This window comes from Kogia breviceps, chromosome X (genome assembly GCF_026419965.1).
Source record: "Kogia breviceps isolate mKogBre1 chromosome X, mKogBre1 haplotype 1, whole genome shotgun sequence".
Lineage (NCBI taxonomy): Eukaryota > Metazoa > Chordata > Mammalia > Artiodactyla > Physeteridae > Kogia > Kogia breviceps.
Genome location: NC_081330.1, coordinates 122,699,941 through 122,719,985, shown reverse-complemented (window position 1 = coordinate 122,719,985; position 20,045 = coordinate 122,699,941). Strand labels below are relative to the sequence as shown.

Here is a 20,045-nt window from a genome sequence, read left to right as displayed (position 1 = left end):
AAGTTAGACTAAAATACTTACACGCAGTGCCTTCTGATTGCATTTAGTAGACTCTGAGGGCAATCAGTACCAGTGGTAGTATAAAATGACCTATAAATGGAGAAGGTATAAAATAAAAGTAGCTATCACCTTCTCTTGAAATTCAACTCTTTGCAAATTCATACGTAAATTAGCTCTTGGATAATTTTGGAGTGGGAAGGCAATGAATTTGTATGGAGAACCCACTATCTCTATATATAAGGCATAAGGCAGGGGAAAAACTGGCATGAGCTTTACCAGCAAGGAAACAAGGCAAAGTTAAGGCATATGTAAATATCTATGATAAAAGGCAGGAAGCGATAAATGCCACAAAGGACATACAGGAAAAATGCTGGGAGTTCAGAGGGAGAGAGTACTTCTGGCTGCCAGCATTTAGCTCGTGGAAGTAAGGAGTGCTCATGCAACTGCTGGGAGCAAGATTATTCCAAGAGCAACGTGACCAGGGTACAGAGACAGATGCTGACTGTCCGGTGAACGCTGTTGTGCAATTGCACAGCGGGAGAGAAGGGGAGGGGTTCAGATAGGAGAAGGGTGGTATTTCCAGGGAAGTTTGGAGTAAACTGATAGAGGATCTTACTCCGGATTTGATGTTGAGCCAGACTTCCAGCCAGGATGACATTTTCAATTAATATTTTGAGATTCCTCTCTTCTCATTGTGCCTCAAAAAGCAAAACAAGAGACATAAATGAGAAAATTCACGTCATAGCTGTGATTAAAAGAAGATCCTAAATACTTCCATGTATCAGAAACAGAACCAAAGTGCAAAAGGGTGGTCAGAACCCAGCCACATAGGTCCTGTACTCTATGTGGAAGCAGGAAGACACTGACGAGGGTTCAGCTCTTGCAAAACAAGAGACTAACAGGTTTCCATGTGTGGCTAGAGACAGGAACCAACCCTGTGGGAGACTGTTACATAGTGGCCTTCAATGAACCATTGTCCTATGTTCACACCCGCGTCTCATCCCTTCCCACATCAACTCTACGCTTGGCCATGTGACCCACTTGGCCAATGGGACATCCGTAAATGAGATCCAGCAGAAGCTTAATACGTGCTTATGCACTGAGGCATGTCCTGTTGGAAGCTCTCCTCTTGAAAGCCAGTGGCTAAGCTGTGAAGAAACTCAGGCAAGATACTGAATGATGAAAAGCCACCTGGAGAGAAGCCCTGGAGAATAACAAGAGTTCATCTTGGGCATTCCAGTGGCAGATGAGTTCCCACTCACTGGTCACAGAATCAATACCTCACTATTAACTAAATAATTATTGATTAGGCACCCACTACATGCAAGACATTGTTCCCACACTGAGGGTTATGAGTAAATTAGACAAAGTCCAGCTCTTGTTGAGCAAATGACCAAATCCATTAAGCTCACAATTTTCACCCAACTCTTTCTTTCCTTAAAAGCCTTAAAATGGGTTATTTGTGGGGGCTTCCCTGGTGGCGCAGTGGTTGAGAGTCCGCCTGCCGATGCAGGGGACACGGGTTCGTGCCCTGGTCTGGGAAGATCCCACATGCTGCGGAGCGGCTGGGCCCGTGAGCCATGGCCACTGAGCCTGTGCATCCGGAGCCTGCGCTCCGCAAAGGGAGAGGCCACAACAGTGAGAGGCCCGTGTACCACAAAAAAAAAAAAAAAAAAAAAAAAAAAAAAAAAAAATGGGTTATTTGTGTCATCTCCTTTATCAAGTATCTCAGGCAGTATTTTAATCTCACCCAACTCTGACCATTATGGCATCCAATCTGTTTCCACCTCCAAAGGGTCTCCCATCACACTGCTGTAGTCACAGATTTATGATCTGTGCTGTCCTATTAATGCATTTTCTGGCCTTGTGCCTTAGATAATCAGGGACATGATGCATCGCTGGCGTTTATTGTGTTTGCTTTAAGCTCTCGGGGCTGTCTCACATAATTTTATTTTGCAACACAGTTTTGTGGGTTGAAAAATTGCAGCTCACGTTCCAAAGCTATTAGTATGACAAATATTCCTGTACGATGACCAGTGAACTCTAATAAGGCAATAGGCCAGTTCCGCCACCTCCACCCTAAGGACCCGCTCCATCCCGGCCGAGACCTAGCCTCGGGGATCCAAGTCCAAGTCTGCTGGTGGTTAGTGATGGTTGGGGAGAAAGCAGGGGGACAGGTTTGGGAAGTGGAAAGCCAGATCTCATATAGTTTTGTCCAGAATTCCCTATAACATCTCCATCTAAACGGCAATTAGGAAGCCAGAGCCACTAACCAAAGTGTGGTTTGCGTCGGCTTTAGGGCAGATCCAGGAATCCAGTGTAAGGCAAGAATTTTGCTCACAGTCATGCTTCTCTTTTGGCGGAGAATCCCTTTCATATGTAAAGTACATTGTATTTTTCAAATTGTTTTCATTTATGGAGTGAAATCAACAACTCTGAGATACAGGGAGATGAGATTATCACTCATGCATTTAGCAGGAGAGGAAGCTAAGGCACAATGAGGTGGTTTGGCCTCATAATGCAATTAAGTGGCAGAGCCTGTCCTTCAACTCAAGTCTTTTCTCCTTGTCTGGGGTTCGACCTCTCTTTTTAACCAGTCAAGATGAGCAAAGTGACTCCAATTGAGCAGTGTCCCTTGGACCGTCTGCCGCCCCAGCTCTCAAGGGAATTTAACCAAATACTATTGAGGAGGAGAGAGTGGTAGAAACTGAATGAAGGGACGGAGCAAGAAGCTGAATGCTAATACATTTAAGAAACTAAGTTACCTGTGAGCCGTTTCAGAAGCCTGAGAATCAAATAGTACAACTAGAAGAAAGAAGGCCCACTGACATCAAGGTCGTAAAGTGAGGACAAAAGGGACAGTGACAGGACAGGAATGATTGGGCCAACACCAGTAAATGATGAGGCCATGGTAATGGCTGCACTGTGGGGACTGGTCCCAGGCAAGGTCAAGATCAGCTGTGTCCCCAGGGTAGGGGCTGAGAGCTAAGGCCAGCAAGAAAGCAGAGGGCCCAGAGCCACAGGCTCTGAGAGAACTTCAGCAAAGGAGGGGAGAACTTCAGCAAAGGAGGGGAGAACTCGTAAAGAGGTCACAGTGTAGTGGGGAGATAACATGGACATAACTATTTACAAAAGTGTGCAATAAATGTAATGGATTATGTGTGTATCTATCATCTATCTATCTACCTACCTACCTACCTATCTATGCAAGATGCTTGGGAGAGCATCAATTTTTAAGTTATTTGCTAAGTAACTTAGTTCTGCTAGAGCTGCTAAATTCCCTCTGTTTTACCAAACTTTTCAGTAAATCTACACCATCAACAAGTTATTTGTGGGAGCATTTGAGCGAAAACGGAAAGGAAAAAGGCTTGTGCTCCATTCTTGGGTAGCTGTGGAAAAGAGAGATGAATCATGTGGCCCTGAGAACTGAGACGTGAATGAGACTGATAGTTGAATAAGTGCAGAAACGTGGAGCTGGAGGTGGCCGGAAGAAATATACACCCTCAAAGGTGTCAGGGGCGCCAGTGGGCTCTCCTCCATCAAGTCAAGTTCCACTGGGGGTCAAGTCAAGGTAAACTGAATCTCAAAGGAAAGACTGATGTCCAGCTGATTTCGGGGTCACATTTATTTAACCTCATTTAGAACCTTAAACATTCTGAGAACTATTCTTTCGGTTTCCCAAAAGTGGAGTCTAGTTTTATTGTGTTCATGTCTCTCCCACACCTCCCACTTCTGAATTCCTTCCTCTCTGTAAAATATTTTTTTCTTTAGCATAAAATTTAGAGCGGTAGCATATTAAATAACACACGAAATTCTCTGGCTTGAATAATGTGTTTATTTTCTTTAAATACACGTAAACATGAAACAACAGACAGCAGTTTGGTAAACTCAAAACTACAAGCTGAACAGTAATCAGATAATCAGTGCTGATCATACAAATCAAAATCAGCATAAGAAAGAATCAGAATAATTCACAAGAGAGTTGCAATTAGCAAAGGACTTGAAGACTATGCAAACTGCCTCATCTGCTCTGAGTAATTAATCACATGGTACCTGTCATTCCATGATGATCAAACCTTTTTCACTCTCCATTCCTTGGTGTGCAGAGCATCTTCAGTTAGAAAACATCTGTCAGAGAGCCAGGGAATCCTCAGCTGGTGTTTAATGGAAGGTCCATCTGGATTCACCATCGTACTATGTAAAACGGATTTTTTTTTTCTAACACCTGGAACAGTGACAGCAACTTGGCAAAGCAGCATGCTGTTTAAAACGACAGGGATGGGGAACTGGGGATCAAGGCTGAATCAAGGATTTTCTCGATCGTGGAGCCCATGGGCGGCCCTTTTCTCCTTTGGGAAGCGGCAATGCTTTGGACATGCTGGTTTTCCATTTGCACAGGTTCTCATGTGAAAGGGGCATCTGCCCTCACAGCTGTTACAAAAGAAAATAAACATGAGAATTCAGAATCAAGGACTAAATTCCAGGGAAAACCTCTGATCCGATTTGATTACGTTTTCAAAGTAAATTTTCCAGATACATATTTAAAATGTCAATATAAAATCCTGGAATGGTTACCCCCCACATGGTTTCAAAATCTATTAAAGCACAATTGCTAACTTCTAAGCGTTCTATCCATCAGTAAAGTTCTTGCTGTATAAATCCGATGACATCCCCTTTCTCAAAGAAAAAAAGCAAACATATGTGGATATATATTGAGAGAGAGATTGAGCTAAAGAGTCAGCTGATCTGAAATAATAACTGTTGAAATTTCATCCACTTTAGTTTTTGCTTAAGATCCATAAGCCAACAATAGCAGGCAGGATTTTCTTGATTTCACGATCAATCATCACTCTATATACTTATTCCGTAGTTGCCAAACCTCTGTTTTACTATCAAAAAGGGGGCTTGGCACTGAACACTAAAATTGGCTTCATAAGGAACGCCACCAAATCTAAATGGTATTTACATTAAATGTCAATGGGCCAAATTTAGGCGAAAGTACAAAAGCCATTCACCTGCACGTGTCAGGGTGAAATATCTTGTGCTTCTGGCAGCAGCTCTCCAGAGATTCTCTGCACTCAATGCAACTGCAGTTTTCTGGGTGCTGGATGAGATCTCTGGGACATGGCATTTTACAGACACACCTGCAATGATCTTCATCAAACTTCATGTGTGGACCGCAGAGAGCCAGCTCCTGGAGATGAGCGTGATCTAAACGGAAAAGGTGTTGGTCAAAAAATACACCTCACACCTTCCAGGCTATGGGTAGAAACAGTGATGTACTTCCTCACTGCAGCTCATAATACTAATATAAAAGATACAGCAGTGACAATGAACTCTGATTCCACAGACATCTGCTGGAAAACATGATCAGCTGAGAGAGGAGGGTCTGAGAGGTTTTTGACACACTTAGCTGACCGATATTTCTTCTAGAAAATATACAAACCAACTGGATAACTACTACTCCGTGTCCAATTCTGATCATCGAGTTGAAATGCACTGAAAAAAACAGAAGAGACAGAAACTTTGGAAGAACTTGACAACGTCACCTTAGCATTCGTGAGAGGCTGGGAGGAAAGTTAAGTGTTGAGTTTCTTCCCCAAACCTGCTTCTCTCCCCGTCTGCCTCACTTAGCGAATGGTGCCATCACTCTTGACTCACCCGCCATGTTGAATCTAATTACCACGTCCACCCAGTTCTGCCTCCCTGAATTTGTTCTTTTTCATCATCACTGCCACTACCTCAATTCGGTCAGTACCTTGTACTTTTTGTGCAGATGGCACTCACTCACTTCACCACAAGTTTTACCCTTTCAATCATTCTCCACAATATCAGATGCAAATCTAATCATGTCACTCTACTGCTTTATACTTTTTAAATTTATTTCTTTTTGGCTGTCTTGGGTCTTTCATTGCTGCGTGTGGGCTTTCTCTAGTTGCTGTGAGCGGGGGCTACTCTTCGTTGTGGTGCGCGGGCTTCTCACTGTGGTGGCTTCTCTTGTTGCAGAGCATGGGCTCTAGGCATGAGGGCTCAGTAGTTGTGGCTCGTGGGCTCTAGAGCGCAGGCTCAGTAGTTGTGGCGCACGGGCTTAGCTGCTCTGTGGCATGTGGGATCTTCCCGGACCAGGAATCAAACCCGTGTCCCCTGCATTGGCAGGCGGATTCTTAACCACTGCGCCACCAGGGAAGTCCCTGCTCTACTGCTTTAATTACCTTAAAAGGTTCTCTCTTTCCCAATAAGACTCAATTTCCCCACCAAGACATAAGAGACCCTCCATGAGCTGGACCCTATAAACCTCCCAGACTCATCTTCTGTCTCTTTCTCATGTATCCTATGCTCTTCCATACCACATTATAGTACTTTCTGTTCTTGTGATATGTCAAGGTCTCTCAACCCCATGCTTTTCGCCTTGTCATTCCCTTTGCTAGTCATCCCTTCCCCCTGATACCTTTCCCAACTTCAAATTTAGTCAAGTGCCCTTACCCTGTGCATATTTCCATTCTGTCCTTTCTGGTACTGCTTACATTTGTCTGTTTATTTCTATGTTTCCTCTGTTAATGAAAAAATCCTAAAGGTTACAGGGATCAGGTCTCATCGTTCTGGCATAAAATAGGCACTTGATAAACATGTGCTGAGTTTATTTGTTGTAATAAAAGGGTCGTGAAGCAGGCCGATATATGGAGATTCTGAAGAATCCCATCTAGCATTCCAAGACATTGGGTTAAGGCATATGGTCTTGCCAATATCGGGCCATTAATGATATATCAAAATGGCCATCTCATGTCATCCGATCTCATAGTCTTAACTGCTCTGTGACTGATGATCTTTGAGGGCTCACGTGGAATGGGTGTTGAAAGGCTAGATCTGAGGATCCTCCATTCTGAATTGTGTGAAGAGGAAAAAGGTAAGCTTTGTAAGCCATATGCAGATGCCAGATGGCACTTTGGGGCAAGATGAGACTACATAGAAGCTCCTAAAAGATTTGCATGGATCACTAGGTGGCAGTAGAGATTCACTTAGAACACTTCAGGCTGTCCCAACTCCATTCTTGGAGCCGTGGTTTAGGGGAAACAGTCTACCAGGTATTTGCTGAACTTCAGCAAGGTAGTTGGCAGTGGCTGACCTCAATCCTTATAGATAAGTTGAAAGTGACACAGAATGAATGTAGGAGAGCTGAGTGAAGCGGTAACTAGCTAAGGGTGATACCCGATGTATTGCATATCAATTTCAATCCTAGGGAAGTTGAGGATGGGATATCAACGTGTTAGGTCCTCAGCCTTGCTCCATTTATCATTTTAAATCAATAAACTGGGCTTCCCCGGTGGCGCAGCGGTTGAGAGTCCGCCTGCCGATGCAGGGGACGCGGGGTCGTGCCCCGGTCCGGGAAGATCCCACGTGCCGCGGAGCGGCTGGGCCCGTGAGCCGTGGCCGCTGAGCCTGCGCGTCCGGAGCCTGTGCTCCGCAATGGGAGAGGCCGCAGCAGTGAGAGGCCCGCGTACCGCAAAAATAAATAAATAAATAAACGGATGGAATTTTTCCAAGTAAATTCTTGAATTTGTGGGTATCTTGAGGAATTTAAAATCCAGAATCAGGACTCCCTAATTTTTTTTTTTTTTTTTGGTATTGTTAGTTTTCTTGTTTGTTTGTCTGTTTTTTAAAACAGTTTAGAGCAATGGCCTGAATCTAACAAGATGAAATTAAATTGGACTTGGATTCACTAACTCACATATGCTCATCCAGGGAAGAGAAGTTATTGTAGGAAAGGCAGCTGGCTTAATAGCCACATGTGTGGGAAGAAAAAGTATTTAGTGAACACTAAGCTCAATATATGTCATCAGGTTGATGAAGCCACTGGAGAAGTGGCCATGAACTTGGCCCACATTAACTGAGTTGCAGGAGATGAAAATGAGAAGTGATCAGAAGTGATCCAGGCTACCCCATGCCTCTTACTTCCATCACTGCCACAACTTCCCAAAAGGTCCCCTTCCTCCTTGCCTGCCCCAGGCCAAGCCATCCTCTCGAACACTGTCACTCGGTTGATTTTGTTAAAACTGTAACTGGTGCTGTCACTGTCCACTTAAACCAGCTGAGTGGTTTCCTTTTGCGTTTAGCATCACATGCAAGCTCTGGCACACGCTTTACAAGGGTCCCCTGTGAACCTCTCCAGCTTCCTCTCTCACATCTACCCAGCCCCCTCCCGTAACGTCCCCACCACGCTGACCCGACCGTCTTCTAGCCCTGAGCGCTCACCCCCCCCACCCCACCGCCCCCCCACTCCCCCCCACCCCTGCTCAGAGCACTCCTCTCTTTCTCCGCTACTCTTCCCCGCCCTCAACACACATGGGCGCCGGCTAAGTCCCTCCCCAGGAATTACCTTCAGCAGAAAGAAGCTGCCTCACCCAAGGTTATACCCCTCTCTGAGGCAGCCCACATCCAGTGACGAGTCCATAGGACCCAGCCCCTCTGCCTCAATTTGAGGCATCCCCCCCGGGCTGCCCCGGTTTCAGCTCGCCACAGGCCTGGCTAACGCCTCCCAGCGACTGCAACACAGTTCAACTTTCCCCTCTGCCCAGTCCCGCCCCGACCCTTCACCTTTGAAAGCAGTCCTGCATGTAAACCTCCAAAGTACAAATCCCGGGGCTTCCCTGGTGGCGCAGTGGTGGAGAGCCCGCCTGCCGATGCGGGGGGCGCGGGCTCGTGCCCCGGTCTGGGAAGATCCCACGTGCCGCGGAGCGGCTGGGCCCGTGAGCCATGGCCGCTGCGCCTGCGCGTCCGGAGCCTGTGCTCCGCGACGGGAGGGGCCACAACGGTGAGAGGCCCGCATATCACACACACACACACACACACAAAAAAAAGTACAAATCCCTCTCCCAGGAGCTGTGTACCAGGGAAAGCTTGATTAGAACAGCCTTTAAGTGTTATGTATACAGCTTTCCACGATAAGTTTCTTTTTTACAAAACTTTTATTGGAGAATAGTTGATTTACAATGTTGTGTTAGTTTCAGGTGTAGAGCAAAGTGAATCAGTTACACATATACCTATATCTACTGTTTTTTGGATTCTTTTTCCACATAGGTCATTACAGAGTACTGAGTAGAGTTCCCTGTGCTGCACAGTAGGTCCTTCTTAGTTACCTATTTTATATATAGTGGTGTGTATCTACCAATCCCATTCTCCCAATGTAGCGCTCCCCCGCTTCCCCCTTGGTAACCATAAGTTTGTTTTCTACATCTGTGACTCTATTTCTGTTTTGTAAATAAGTTCATTTGTACCATGTTTTGGATTCCACACAATAACTTTCTAACACAGTTTTAAAATGGGTCACATGGAGAAAGAATTAGATTGGTTTTCCATGGTTCCATAGGGTAAAGCTGAACTAACAAGTTGATGCTCTAGAGCTGGGCTGTCCAACATGCTGGCTACGGGCCCGAATGCGCAGCAAACGGCAAGTGTGATTTGAGATGTGCTCTGAGTGTGAAATACACACTGGATTTCAAAGACTTAGCACAAAGAATGAAGGGTGTATCCTTGATACATTTGATATTGCTTGCATGTTGACATGAGAGTATTTTTTTATATTTTAGATTAAATAAAACATTGAAATTAATTTCATCTCTTTCTTTTACCCTTTTTTTTTTTTTTTTTTTTTTTTTTTTTTTTTTTTTTTTTTTTTTTTATTGTGGTACACGGGCCTCTCACTGTTGTGACCTCTCCCTTTGCGGAGCGCAGGCTCCGGATGCACAGGCTCAGCGGCCATGGCTCACGGGCCCAGCCGCTCCGCAGCACGTGGGATCCTCCCAGACCGGGGCACGAACCCGCGTCCCCTGCATCGGCAGGCGGACTCTCAACCACTGCGCCACCAGGGAAGCCCTCTTTTACCCTTTTTAATGTGACTACTATAAGATGTAAGTTGCATATGTGACTCTCACTGTAATTCCACTGGACAGCACTCTTCAGATTCAGGTTCAGTACAGCTTATTAGCAACAGGAGTGTACCCAGTGTAACTGGGATGCCTCAGTGGGTTTGTCAAGCTTCCCCATGACTGATGTATTTTCTAGCAGAGGAGGCTGAAGACTTGGTGGGAAGGATGTACGTGACATTCAAGATCGGCATGGGCATTTACAGAGTTACTGTATGACCCAGCAATCCCACTCCTGGCCATCTATCCAGAAAAGACGAAAACTCCAATTTGAAAAGATACATGCACCCCAATGTTCAGAGCAGCACTATTCACAGTAGCCAAGACATGGATGCAACCGAACTATCCATCAACAGATGAATGGATAAAGAAGATGTGGCACATATATACAAGGGAATACTACTCAGTCATAAAAGTGAATGAAATAATGCCATTTGCAGCAACATGGATGGACCCAGAGATGATCATACTCAGTGAAGTAAGTTAGAGAAAGGCAAATATCATATGATATCGCTTATATGTGGAATCTAAAAAAAAATGATACAAATGAACTTATTTACAAAACAGAAACTGACTCACAGGCATAGAAAATAAACTTATGGTTACCAAAAGGAAAGGGGAGAGAGGATAAATTAGGAGTTTGGGATGAACAGATACACACTCCTATGTATAAAACAGATAACCAACAAGGACTTACTGTATAGGGAACTATGTTCAATAACTTATAATGGAAAATAATCTGAAAAAGAATATACATATAAAACTGAATCACTTTGCTCTACACCTGAAACACTGTAAGTCAACTATACTTCAATTTTTAAAAAAGATCTGCAGGGGCATTTAAACTACATGAACTTTAAGATTCCCTCAAATCCTGCGTCGAGCTTTCATGAAAACACTTGGAAGCTGAGAGACAGAAGCATAGGAAATAGCTTGTTATTTACAGTTTCTAGGACAGATTCCTTAGAGCTTAATCCTTACTAATCTGGCTTGTAGATCATAGTTGGAAACAAGCAAGGTTCAAATTGCATGATTCCTTACGATCTTTACAGAGGAATCACGTCAAGTTCACTCAGAAGTCAATAAAAAGTGGATTCACGTTCAACCAGATGTTCATAATCAAAAATCCGAGCATTGTGAATTATGTGCAGTGATGAGAGGCTAGCTCATCTGCTTCCCAACTCCCCTGAGCCCAACAGCCATGTTTTGCTTTTACTTTGCCCTCGTTTCAGAAGAAGTCTTCTCTTAGTCCCCATTTTTGTCAAATTACTGGCATGTTTTCACATGACACAGTTGAAAGAAACCAACACGTCCAAAATGACCTTACATTCCTGTAGGACTTTTATATAAATAACGTAGTAAAATGTGGTTGACTCGTGTCTCATTCTGAAGTGGCTTTCATGAAATGTTATCATCCCCTTTCAAATTCAATGTTTGGGGATGCTCTAATCATTTGGGTCTTTAAGATTAAAAAGCAGAATGATGCATTGGTAGACTTACTATATAATTATAGCACAGAGGTCTCTGGAATCTCACTCTTAGCTGTGTGTCTAGAAAGTTACCAGACACTGTGGTGTGTCCATTTTGTAATTGTAAAAAAAAGGGATACTACTCATACATTATAGGATTATTGGGAGCATTAAATGAGTTGATACATATAAAAGGCTTACAGGATCGCTTGGCCAATAAATACTAGTTGCTATTGTTCTTCTTATTATTATTACTATTATCATTTCACCACTGCTATGATTACCTTCCATTCCGGCGAGTGGATTCTCCTCCTGTAAAACACATTTACATTTGTTGCTGTCCCAGAGCATGTCAATAGGACAGAGTTTCTTGGAATGGGAACAGCTAGGAGGAGAAAACAATAAATCAGACTTTAAACCTTTCAAGGGTAATCATACCTTTGGAACATTTTTTTTTTTGAATGTTGAATACATTTCCGAGTGGAGAATAGTGAGGATTTTTAAGGAGCTTAATTCATATTTATGAACAGCATGTTATTAGATAGTAATTCTGTGATTACAAATATTCTCTGTGGAAACGTTTGGAAACCAAACTGTAATTTTGGAAAGGTATAATCCTTTTAAGAGGATTGGTGTTAAAAACTATGTAAATTAGCTGTCAACAGAGCTTATTTACTCCAAGCGAATAGTGTTCGAACATAGCTCCTAAGCATTATCGTCTGTAAAATGGAGATAAGAACATTGGCCAGGACAGCAGGAAAATCTTGAGGATAAATGTTCCTTTATTATGAGCTTTCTTTTCTACTTGGCACGCACACAGTGCGTTCACTCCTTTACTTTTGCAAGATCTAAGTATCCAACTTAATTACCTTATACTGTTATTCAATAGTTGTGATTTGCCCTTTGTTTCTCTGTAGTAAATTCTTTTTCCCCAAATCAATGATTCTTACCTTTGATTTCAGAATACTTGAGGGTGTCATAATTTGTCTCATAAAGAATCACAAAATACTCACAAGAAAATGTCTAGTCAAATTAAATTTAAGTCATTTTTCATTTAAAATAATATTTCCCATTTGGTCAACTTAAGAGGAAGGCTTGAAAAATTGCCCGAATCAGATGCACATAGTTGTACCACTTCCCAATGACCCCAGGAGCCTTCTTTCCGCCTCCTTAACTTCGGGACTTAAATATGTAAACAGCCTGAAATGGGTTTTATCTAATGCTTGTTCTGGAATGAGGGAACAGATGCCAAATTTGAGTCTGGAGTAGAGCTTTACAACTGCATCAGACTATGCATATTAAGAACAAACGTGCCCACAGCTTGACATGCTGAGTTCATGACCACTGAACTTTCTGATCCTACTGCAATATACATGTAATGCCTCATAAAAAATACACTTGCCAAACAGTTATTACCCATAGATCTGGGTTAGAACCTACAAGACAAAGAGCTTGAAGAGAGAGCGATGACTCTGTAATTAATGAACTATTCTCCACACATGGCTTTAGCCAAGGCAAGAACAAGCATAAAGAAGTATAAGAAACGCTTACCGATCTTCTTCTGGGATCTGGATGGATCTTCTAATAATCGAGTACGGATGGCGGGGAGCTGTTGGCAAGCACTTACAACCTGTATGGTTGGCAACTTTAACAGGCACTAATTCAGGTACTGATGTCAAAGGTACTGATATCTCAAAGAGCTAGAGCAGAGAAAAAGAACTATAATACATATTTTTAAAAATAAGAATAATTTCTACAGTCTGCATTTTTGCCTTTGTCCCTTAATGACTTTAGCAAAGTTGTCCATTAAGAATACACAGCCACTATGGAGAACAGTATGGAGATCCCTTAAAAAACTACAAATAGAACTACCATATGACCCCACAATCCCACTACTGGGCATATACCCTGAGAAAACCATAATTCAAAAAGAGTCATGTACCAAAATGTTTATTGCAGCTCTATTTACGATAGCCAGGACATGGAAGCAACCTAAGTGTCCATCAACAGAAGAATGGATAAAGAAGATGTGGCACATATATACAATGGAATATTACTCAGCCATAAAAAGAAATAAAACTGAGTTATTTGTAGTGAGGTGGATGGACCTGGAGTCTGTCATACAGAGTGAAGTAAGTCAGAAAGAGAAAAACAAATACCGTATGCTAACACATATATATGGAATCTAAGAAAAAAAATGTCATGAAGAGACTAGTGGTAGGACGGGAATAAAACACAGACCTACTAGAGCATGGACTTGAGGATATGGGGAGGGGGAAGGGTAAGCGGTGACGATGTGAGAGAGTGGCATGGACATATACACACTACCAAATGTAAATTAGATAGCTAGTGGGAAGCTGCCGCATAGCACAGGGAGTTCACCTCTGCTCTGTGACCACCTAGAGGGGTGGGATAGGGAGGGTGGGAGGGAGGGTGACGCAAGAGGGAAGATATATTGGAACATATGTATATGTATAACTGATTCACTTTGTTGTAAAGGAGAAACTAACACTATTGTAAAACAGTTATACTCAAATAAAGATGTTAAAAAAAAAAAAAGAATACACTACCAAACGTAAAATAGCTAGTGGGAAGCAGCCGCATAGCACAGGGAGATAGATCAGCTCGGTGCTTTGTGACCACCTAGAGGGGTGGGATAGGGAGGGTGGGAGGGAGGGAGACGCAAGAGGGAAGAGATATGGGAACATATGTATATGTATAACTGATTCACTTTGTTATAAAGCAGAAACTAACACACCACTGTAAAGCAATTATACTCGAATAAAGATGTTAAAAAAAAAGAATAGAGCTAATATGCAAACTATTATATATAGGATGGATAAACAACAAGGTCTTACTGTATAGCACAGGGAACTATATTCAGTGACCTGTAATAAACCATAATGGAAAAGAATGTGAAGAAGAATATATATGTGTATAACTGAGTCACTTTGCCGTACAACCGAAATTAACACAACATTGTAAATCAGCTATACTTCAATAAAATTTTTTTAAAAACCCAGAACTAATAAGGCTAAGGGCTGGCATGAAGGAAAGAATTCTGGGCTGCGTGTCAGAAGACCAGAGCCTTAACTAAGTTTATCAAGTATTTAAGTTTTGTCAAATCTCTTAAATTTTTTTTTTTTTCTGTGGTATGCGGGCCTCTCACTGTTGTGGCCTCTCCCGTTGCGGAGCACAGGCTCCGGACGCGCAGGCTCAGCGGCCACGGCTCACGGGCCCAGCCGCTCCGCGGCACGTGGGATCCTCCCGGACCGGGGCACGAACCCGTGTCCCCTGCATCGGCAGGCGGATTCTCAACCACTGCGCCACCAGGGAAGCCCCAAATCTCTTAAATTTTTGGTGTCCCTAGAATGCTTGTAAAATGGTGACCTTGTAAAATGGTAACCTCGTAAAATGTTCCCTGCTCCTGCTTGAAGTCTGAGTGTGAATTGTAAGGATTAAATGAAATTATAGCTATGAAGTTTCTCTGCAACCATGGTGAAGAGATTACTGTTCAAAGCGATTTACCTTTCTCTTCCCATGCCATCTCCACTGGAGGAATACAGTTTTCTGTCCCTTGACTTTGGACTTGGCCATGTGACTTGCTTTGGTTGACAGGACATTAGCAGACATGACACAAGCACAGACTTGAACTTGCGGGCATGCATTTGCTCTAGCCATGTGCAGAGCGTGACGTGGCAGGCTTGCTGGTCTAAGGGATATGAGACACAGGGACCAGACCTGGACTCAACCTGCAGCTTGCCACCAAGCCCAACTGAGCCCCCTCTAAACTGAATGAATCTCAGATACATGAATGAGAAAAAGCCATCGTTGTTTGAAGCCACTAAGTTTTAGGGTGTTTATTATGCAGCATTATATAGTAATAACTGACTGATACAAGACCGTCATGCCCAAACAATGATAGGTAACGTGAATATCATTCTATGTTTCTATATGCTAGCCCCTGTTGTAAGCACTTTTATATTAATTCATTTACCCTTGTAACAACACTATAGGGAGGGTTTTTTACATTACCCTCCTCCAACTCTACAGGTGAAGAAACAGATGTACAGAGAGGTTATAGAACTTGCCTAAGGCCATATAACTATTGATTGGACGAGTGGGTATTTGAACCCAGGCAGTCTACTGTAGAGCTGGAGGGGATACTCTAAAGAATATGCCTTATTACTTTTTGGAATGAAATTGCTGTCACCAGAGGAAGCAAGACGGGATCTCTGCAAGTAAAATTTACTTGCTGAGAATATCAGTTACTTTGTTTCTAGAGAGGCTCTCTGATGTATGGATGCGTTTCAACTTGATTTTAATGCTCTGTCCATTCAATCAGCATTCCATGTAGCCCTTACTACATAGTCTTCAATTATTCACTTAGTTTCTAAGATGTACTTCACTGAACAGTCCATAACTTTGGGAGGAGAGGTAGTTTTTCTTTAAAAAAAAAAAACCCCACTATTACAATGTTCAAGTATGCCTATTTGGAAAGAAAAACTGCTGTACATTTACACTTAAGCACATTCTTTAAAACTAGTCATTGGTTGAGGACAGCAGTCAAAATAAAGTACTCAATTATCTATTGTTAAGTGGAAACAATCCATTAAAGTTGTGTTTAGCCTGACCTTTTTATATGGAGGCACTTCCATGAGTCTAAGTAAGAGGGTGTTTTTAGAGTGCTTATCTTGCATGAACTTCATCTTCTTGCGAAATTTTTCAGCTATACTCTAGGGTATAACACGGTCATGAACTAGAGCCTCTTACGTTATGCAAGCTTTGTTTCCACTGACAGTTGACGCTTAGCCATACTTATGTCATTTTTTCCCCTGATTGTCAAACAGCAGAGGTCAGAATTTTTACAAGTTCCAAGATTCTCTAAAAGAATTTAGAAAAAGAAACTCTTCAGTTTAAGGGATATTTTAAGTAGGAGGGAAAAAATTAAGGATAAGTTAACCTAGTACCAAACAAATCAGGATTCCATTCTTTCCATCCGATTAAGATAATTACCTAACATGGGTATATTCAGTGCATAGGTAATTTTATTGTGCTACCTCTTTTCACAATCATGAGGCTAGATTGTAGAGGCAGATGTGACAATTAAATGAATATACCTGAGGAATAATAATATAATAATAATAATATACCTGAATATGCCTGAGGAATTTTCGACACAGAACCAAAAGGAATGTAGTTTGACTTACAGCTTTTTAATGTTTTGCTAAGTTTGTTATTACTGCTCTGCTATGCCATGTTTATTACATTTCACAACAATATGGTAGCGACAGAATCAAAAACGTATCTACTGAGCAAAAGGAATTTTATAAGATGGAGAAGGAAGAATTATTTCTTTCATGGGGACTGGAGGATTATTTTCAAAGGGCTTTTGTGCTCGATATTTTCCATTTGTGCCTCCAGAGACGCCATCCTCTTTCCTCCCTTCCCCACTGGGCTGTATCCCAGGATGCTGACCTCCATGGAATGGATCTATAGGCCCTCTTGCCGGGCAAGTTGCCCGTTGCCGGTTGCCCACTTGCCGGTTGGCAGTGGCTGCCCCTCCTCCAGCCAGCCCTGCAGCCCGCTTCTCCATTTCCTCTCTCGGTTCCCATAACCGCTCCATCCTGTTGCCTCTTCAGCCTAAGGGTGGGAACAGCTCCCCCTTTCGCCAGCTCTGGGTACTTCACCAGCCCTTTCTCCTTCCCCCACCCTTCACTGAACTCTTCTCAATCACTCCATTTGAACAACACGGAACCTAATGAATACACAAGTCAGTGTGGCTATCTTCGTTCCTTTAAACGTCTGTTCTAGAAACTTCCATATGACTTTCTGATCCTTGACATTATAGAATCAGAGAGACAGCAACTGACAAGGGTTCAGGCTTTGGAGTCACCTGGATTTGAATCCCAGCTCGGCCACAAGCTACCTCTTTGAGCCTCCATTTCCTCATCTATGAAGGAAGATGACAAGCTACCCATTTAACTTATCTCAGGGTTCAGTGAGATGACACGCATAAAGTGTTGACACGGGGCCACCAGCTGAGCTGTAGCTGTCGACACTATCAGCGTCGGGGCGCCAGAGAGGGCTGACGTCCTCATACCTGTTTGGAAACGTACGAGGTGCTGGTGTTGACACAGACGAGGCTCTCTTCGTTGCAGCAGCCGGCACACCGGAACACGTTCACGCAGGGGGGCTTGAAGAACGTGTCGGTGCTTCTCCCCAGCTCGCTGGCCACCTCCACGCACGTCTCTCGAGGGCTGCACTGCGTCCTTTGCCATTCCTCATCTATAACTGCAGAGAGGCAGCTCGTTGGGCCAGCAGAACAAAGGGCCCTGACATGCCCACGTGTGCCAGGGTTACACTCAACACCGTCATTCTCACACGTGCAGCGCTTGGTGATTTCACTAGGTGGGTATTTGGGGTCAGTCCTTTAACCAAGGATTGGTTACAGAAAATTTACAACCAAAATCTGCGTTCCTTCCCATTTATACGATGCCTTCGTAGACTCTTAATTCTACTTTCCGTTGGTGATGAACACCGTGTTCTGGAAATAACCACATCGGGTGCATCTGGAGAAGCCTGCTAATAAGGAAGTAAATGGACGCACATAAAGCAATGACATGTAAGCATTATTTATTAAGCAATTTACAGGACACAGCTGGATAGCATTTCTTCTCCTTGAAGCCAGGTGTGGGCAGGTTTTAGCACCATTAAGAAATACGTTTGGGTTGGGCTTCCCTGGTAGCGCAGTGGTTGAGAATCCGCCTGCCGATGCAGGGGACACGGGTTCGTGCCCCGGTCCGGGAAGATCCCACATGCCGCAGAGCGGCTGGGCCCGTGAGCCATGGCCGCTGAGCCTGTGCGTCCGGAGCCTGTGCTCCGCAATGGGAGAGGCCACAACAGTGAGAGGCCCGCGTACCACAAAAAAAAAAAAAAAAAAAAAAAAAGAAATACGTTTGGGGAATTCCCTGGCGGTCCAGTGGTTAGGACTTCATGCTTTCACTGCCGAGGGTGCGGGTTCAATCCCTGGTCGGGGAACTTAAGATCCCACAAGCCGTGCGGTGCAGCCAAAAAAATAAAAAAATTAAATTAAAAAAAAAAGAAATACCTTTCTATTGGTTGCTTAACTAACTATATACGGCAAACACATGAATGAAAAGTTAAGTGGAACTAATCTTTCCTCAAGTCAGAGTGTTCTCATTTGCAAATGCCTGATACTGATGTTTCTATCAAATGATGAAATGAACTGGTTCATTTTTAAAAAAATAAATTTATTTATTTATTTATGGCTGCGTTGGGTCTTCATTGCTGCGCGTGGGCTTTTCTCTAGTTGCGTTGAGCGGGAACCGCTCTTCGTTGCGGTGCGCGGGCCTCTCACCACGTTGGCCTCTCTTGTTGCAGAGCTCGGGCTCTAGGCGCACGGGCTTCAGTAGTTGTGGCTCGCGGGCTCTAGAGCGCAGGCTCAGTAGTTGTGGCGCGCGGGCTTAGCTGCTCCGCGGCATGTGGGATCCTCTCAGACCAGGGCTCGAACCCGTGTCCCCTGCATTGGCAGGCGGACTTCTAACCACTGCGCAACCAGGGAAGCCCAAGCTGCTTCATTTTGATGAAAGGAGCAATATTCTGGCCATTCTAGCTAATTTGTGGGAAACAAGAAAAAGAAACAAGCCTCGGGGAATCAAAAAAGATTACAGGGCTTCCCTGGTGGCGCAAGTGGTTGAGAGTCCGCCTGCCGATGCAGGAGACACGGGTTCGTGCCCTGGTCCGGGAGGATCCCACATGCCGCGGAGCGACTGAGCCCGTGGGCCGTGGCCGCTGGGCCTGTGTGTCCGGAGCCTGTGCTCCGCAACGGGAGAGGCCGCAGCGGTGAGAGGCCCGCATACCGCAAAAAAAAAAAAAAAAAAAAAAAAAAAAAAAAAAAAAAAAGATTACATACATTCTTGTAAAACACACTCGCCTTTCTCTCAAAGTTTATTTTTTCGAATTAGATTTCGATGCTTTGATACTTAATGTTGCATAGGGACATTTTGGGGAAATGATTCAATTTTATGATAAAGACAATATTTAAAGACTTTCTTTTTGTTTGCCATGGAATTGTAGAGTTGATTATACACTGGGGTGGAGGGGAGTGGTGAAAACCCTTAGCGGTTGGCAGCTTCTAATCTGACCCTCCATCACGCCCACCTCCTGGTGTTCACACCCTGTATAATCCCCTCCTCTTCGTGTGGGCTGGACCCAGTGACCCGAATGTTATGAAGAGAATACAGCAAGAGTGATGGGATGGCACTGCCACGATTAGGCTAACAAAGACTGATTTCCATCTTGCTGGCGATCGCCATCTCTCACTGGCACTCTTTTGCCTTCTCAGCTTGCAGGCTTGGATGAAGCAAGCCATCATGTTGGAAAGGCCCACATGGCAGGGAACTGAGGGTGGCCTCTACCTAACCGCCAGTGTGGTGCTGGGACCCTCAGTCCAACAGCCTGTCTGGACCTGAATCCTGCCAACAACCTCGGAGTGAACCTGGAGGCACATCCGGCCCCAAGTGAACCTTGAGATGCTGCCTGTGACCCAAGTTGACACCTTGACTGCAGCCTCCAGAGAGACCCTGAAGGAGAGATACCGATTGAGGCTATGTCTGCAATTCTGACCCACCGA

At 43.8% G+C, this 20,045-nt stretch overlaps 1 protein-coding gene across 2 annotated transcripts in view; it reads right to left on the bottom strand.

Annotated features, from left to right (window-relative positions):
* Window positions 1–3,816: 3,816 nt before the first annotated feature.
* The window catches only part of VEGFD (vascular endothelial growth factor D), a 38,100-nt gene continuing 21,871 nt past the window's right edge, over window positions 3,817–20,045 (bottom strand). For both annotated transcript variants that reach the window (XM_067024046.1, XM_067024045.1), the window contains exons 3-7: window positions 17,493–17,683; window positions 12,941–13,089; window positions 11,674–11,774; window positions 5,016–5,211; window positions 3,817–4,431 (exon numbers count right to left, since the gene is read on the bottom strand). In XM_067024046.1, coding sequence (XP_066880147.1) covers window positions 4,305–4,431; window positions 5,016–5,211; window positions 11,674–11,774; window positions 12,941–13,089; window positions 17,493–17,683 — 764 coding nt within the window. In that variant the 3' untranslated portion in view covers window positions 3,817–4,304. The remainder of the gene's footprint in view (window positions 4,432–5,015; window positions 5,212–11,673; window positions 11,775–12,940; window positions 13,090–17,492; window positions 17,684–20,045) is intronic.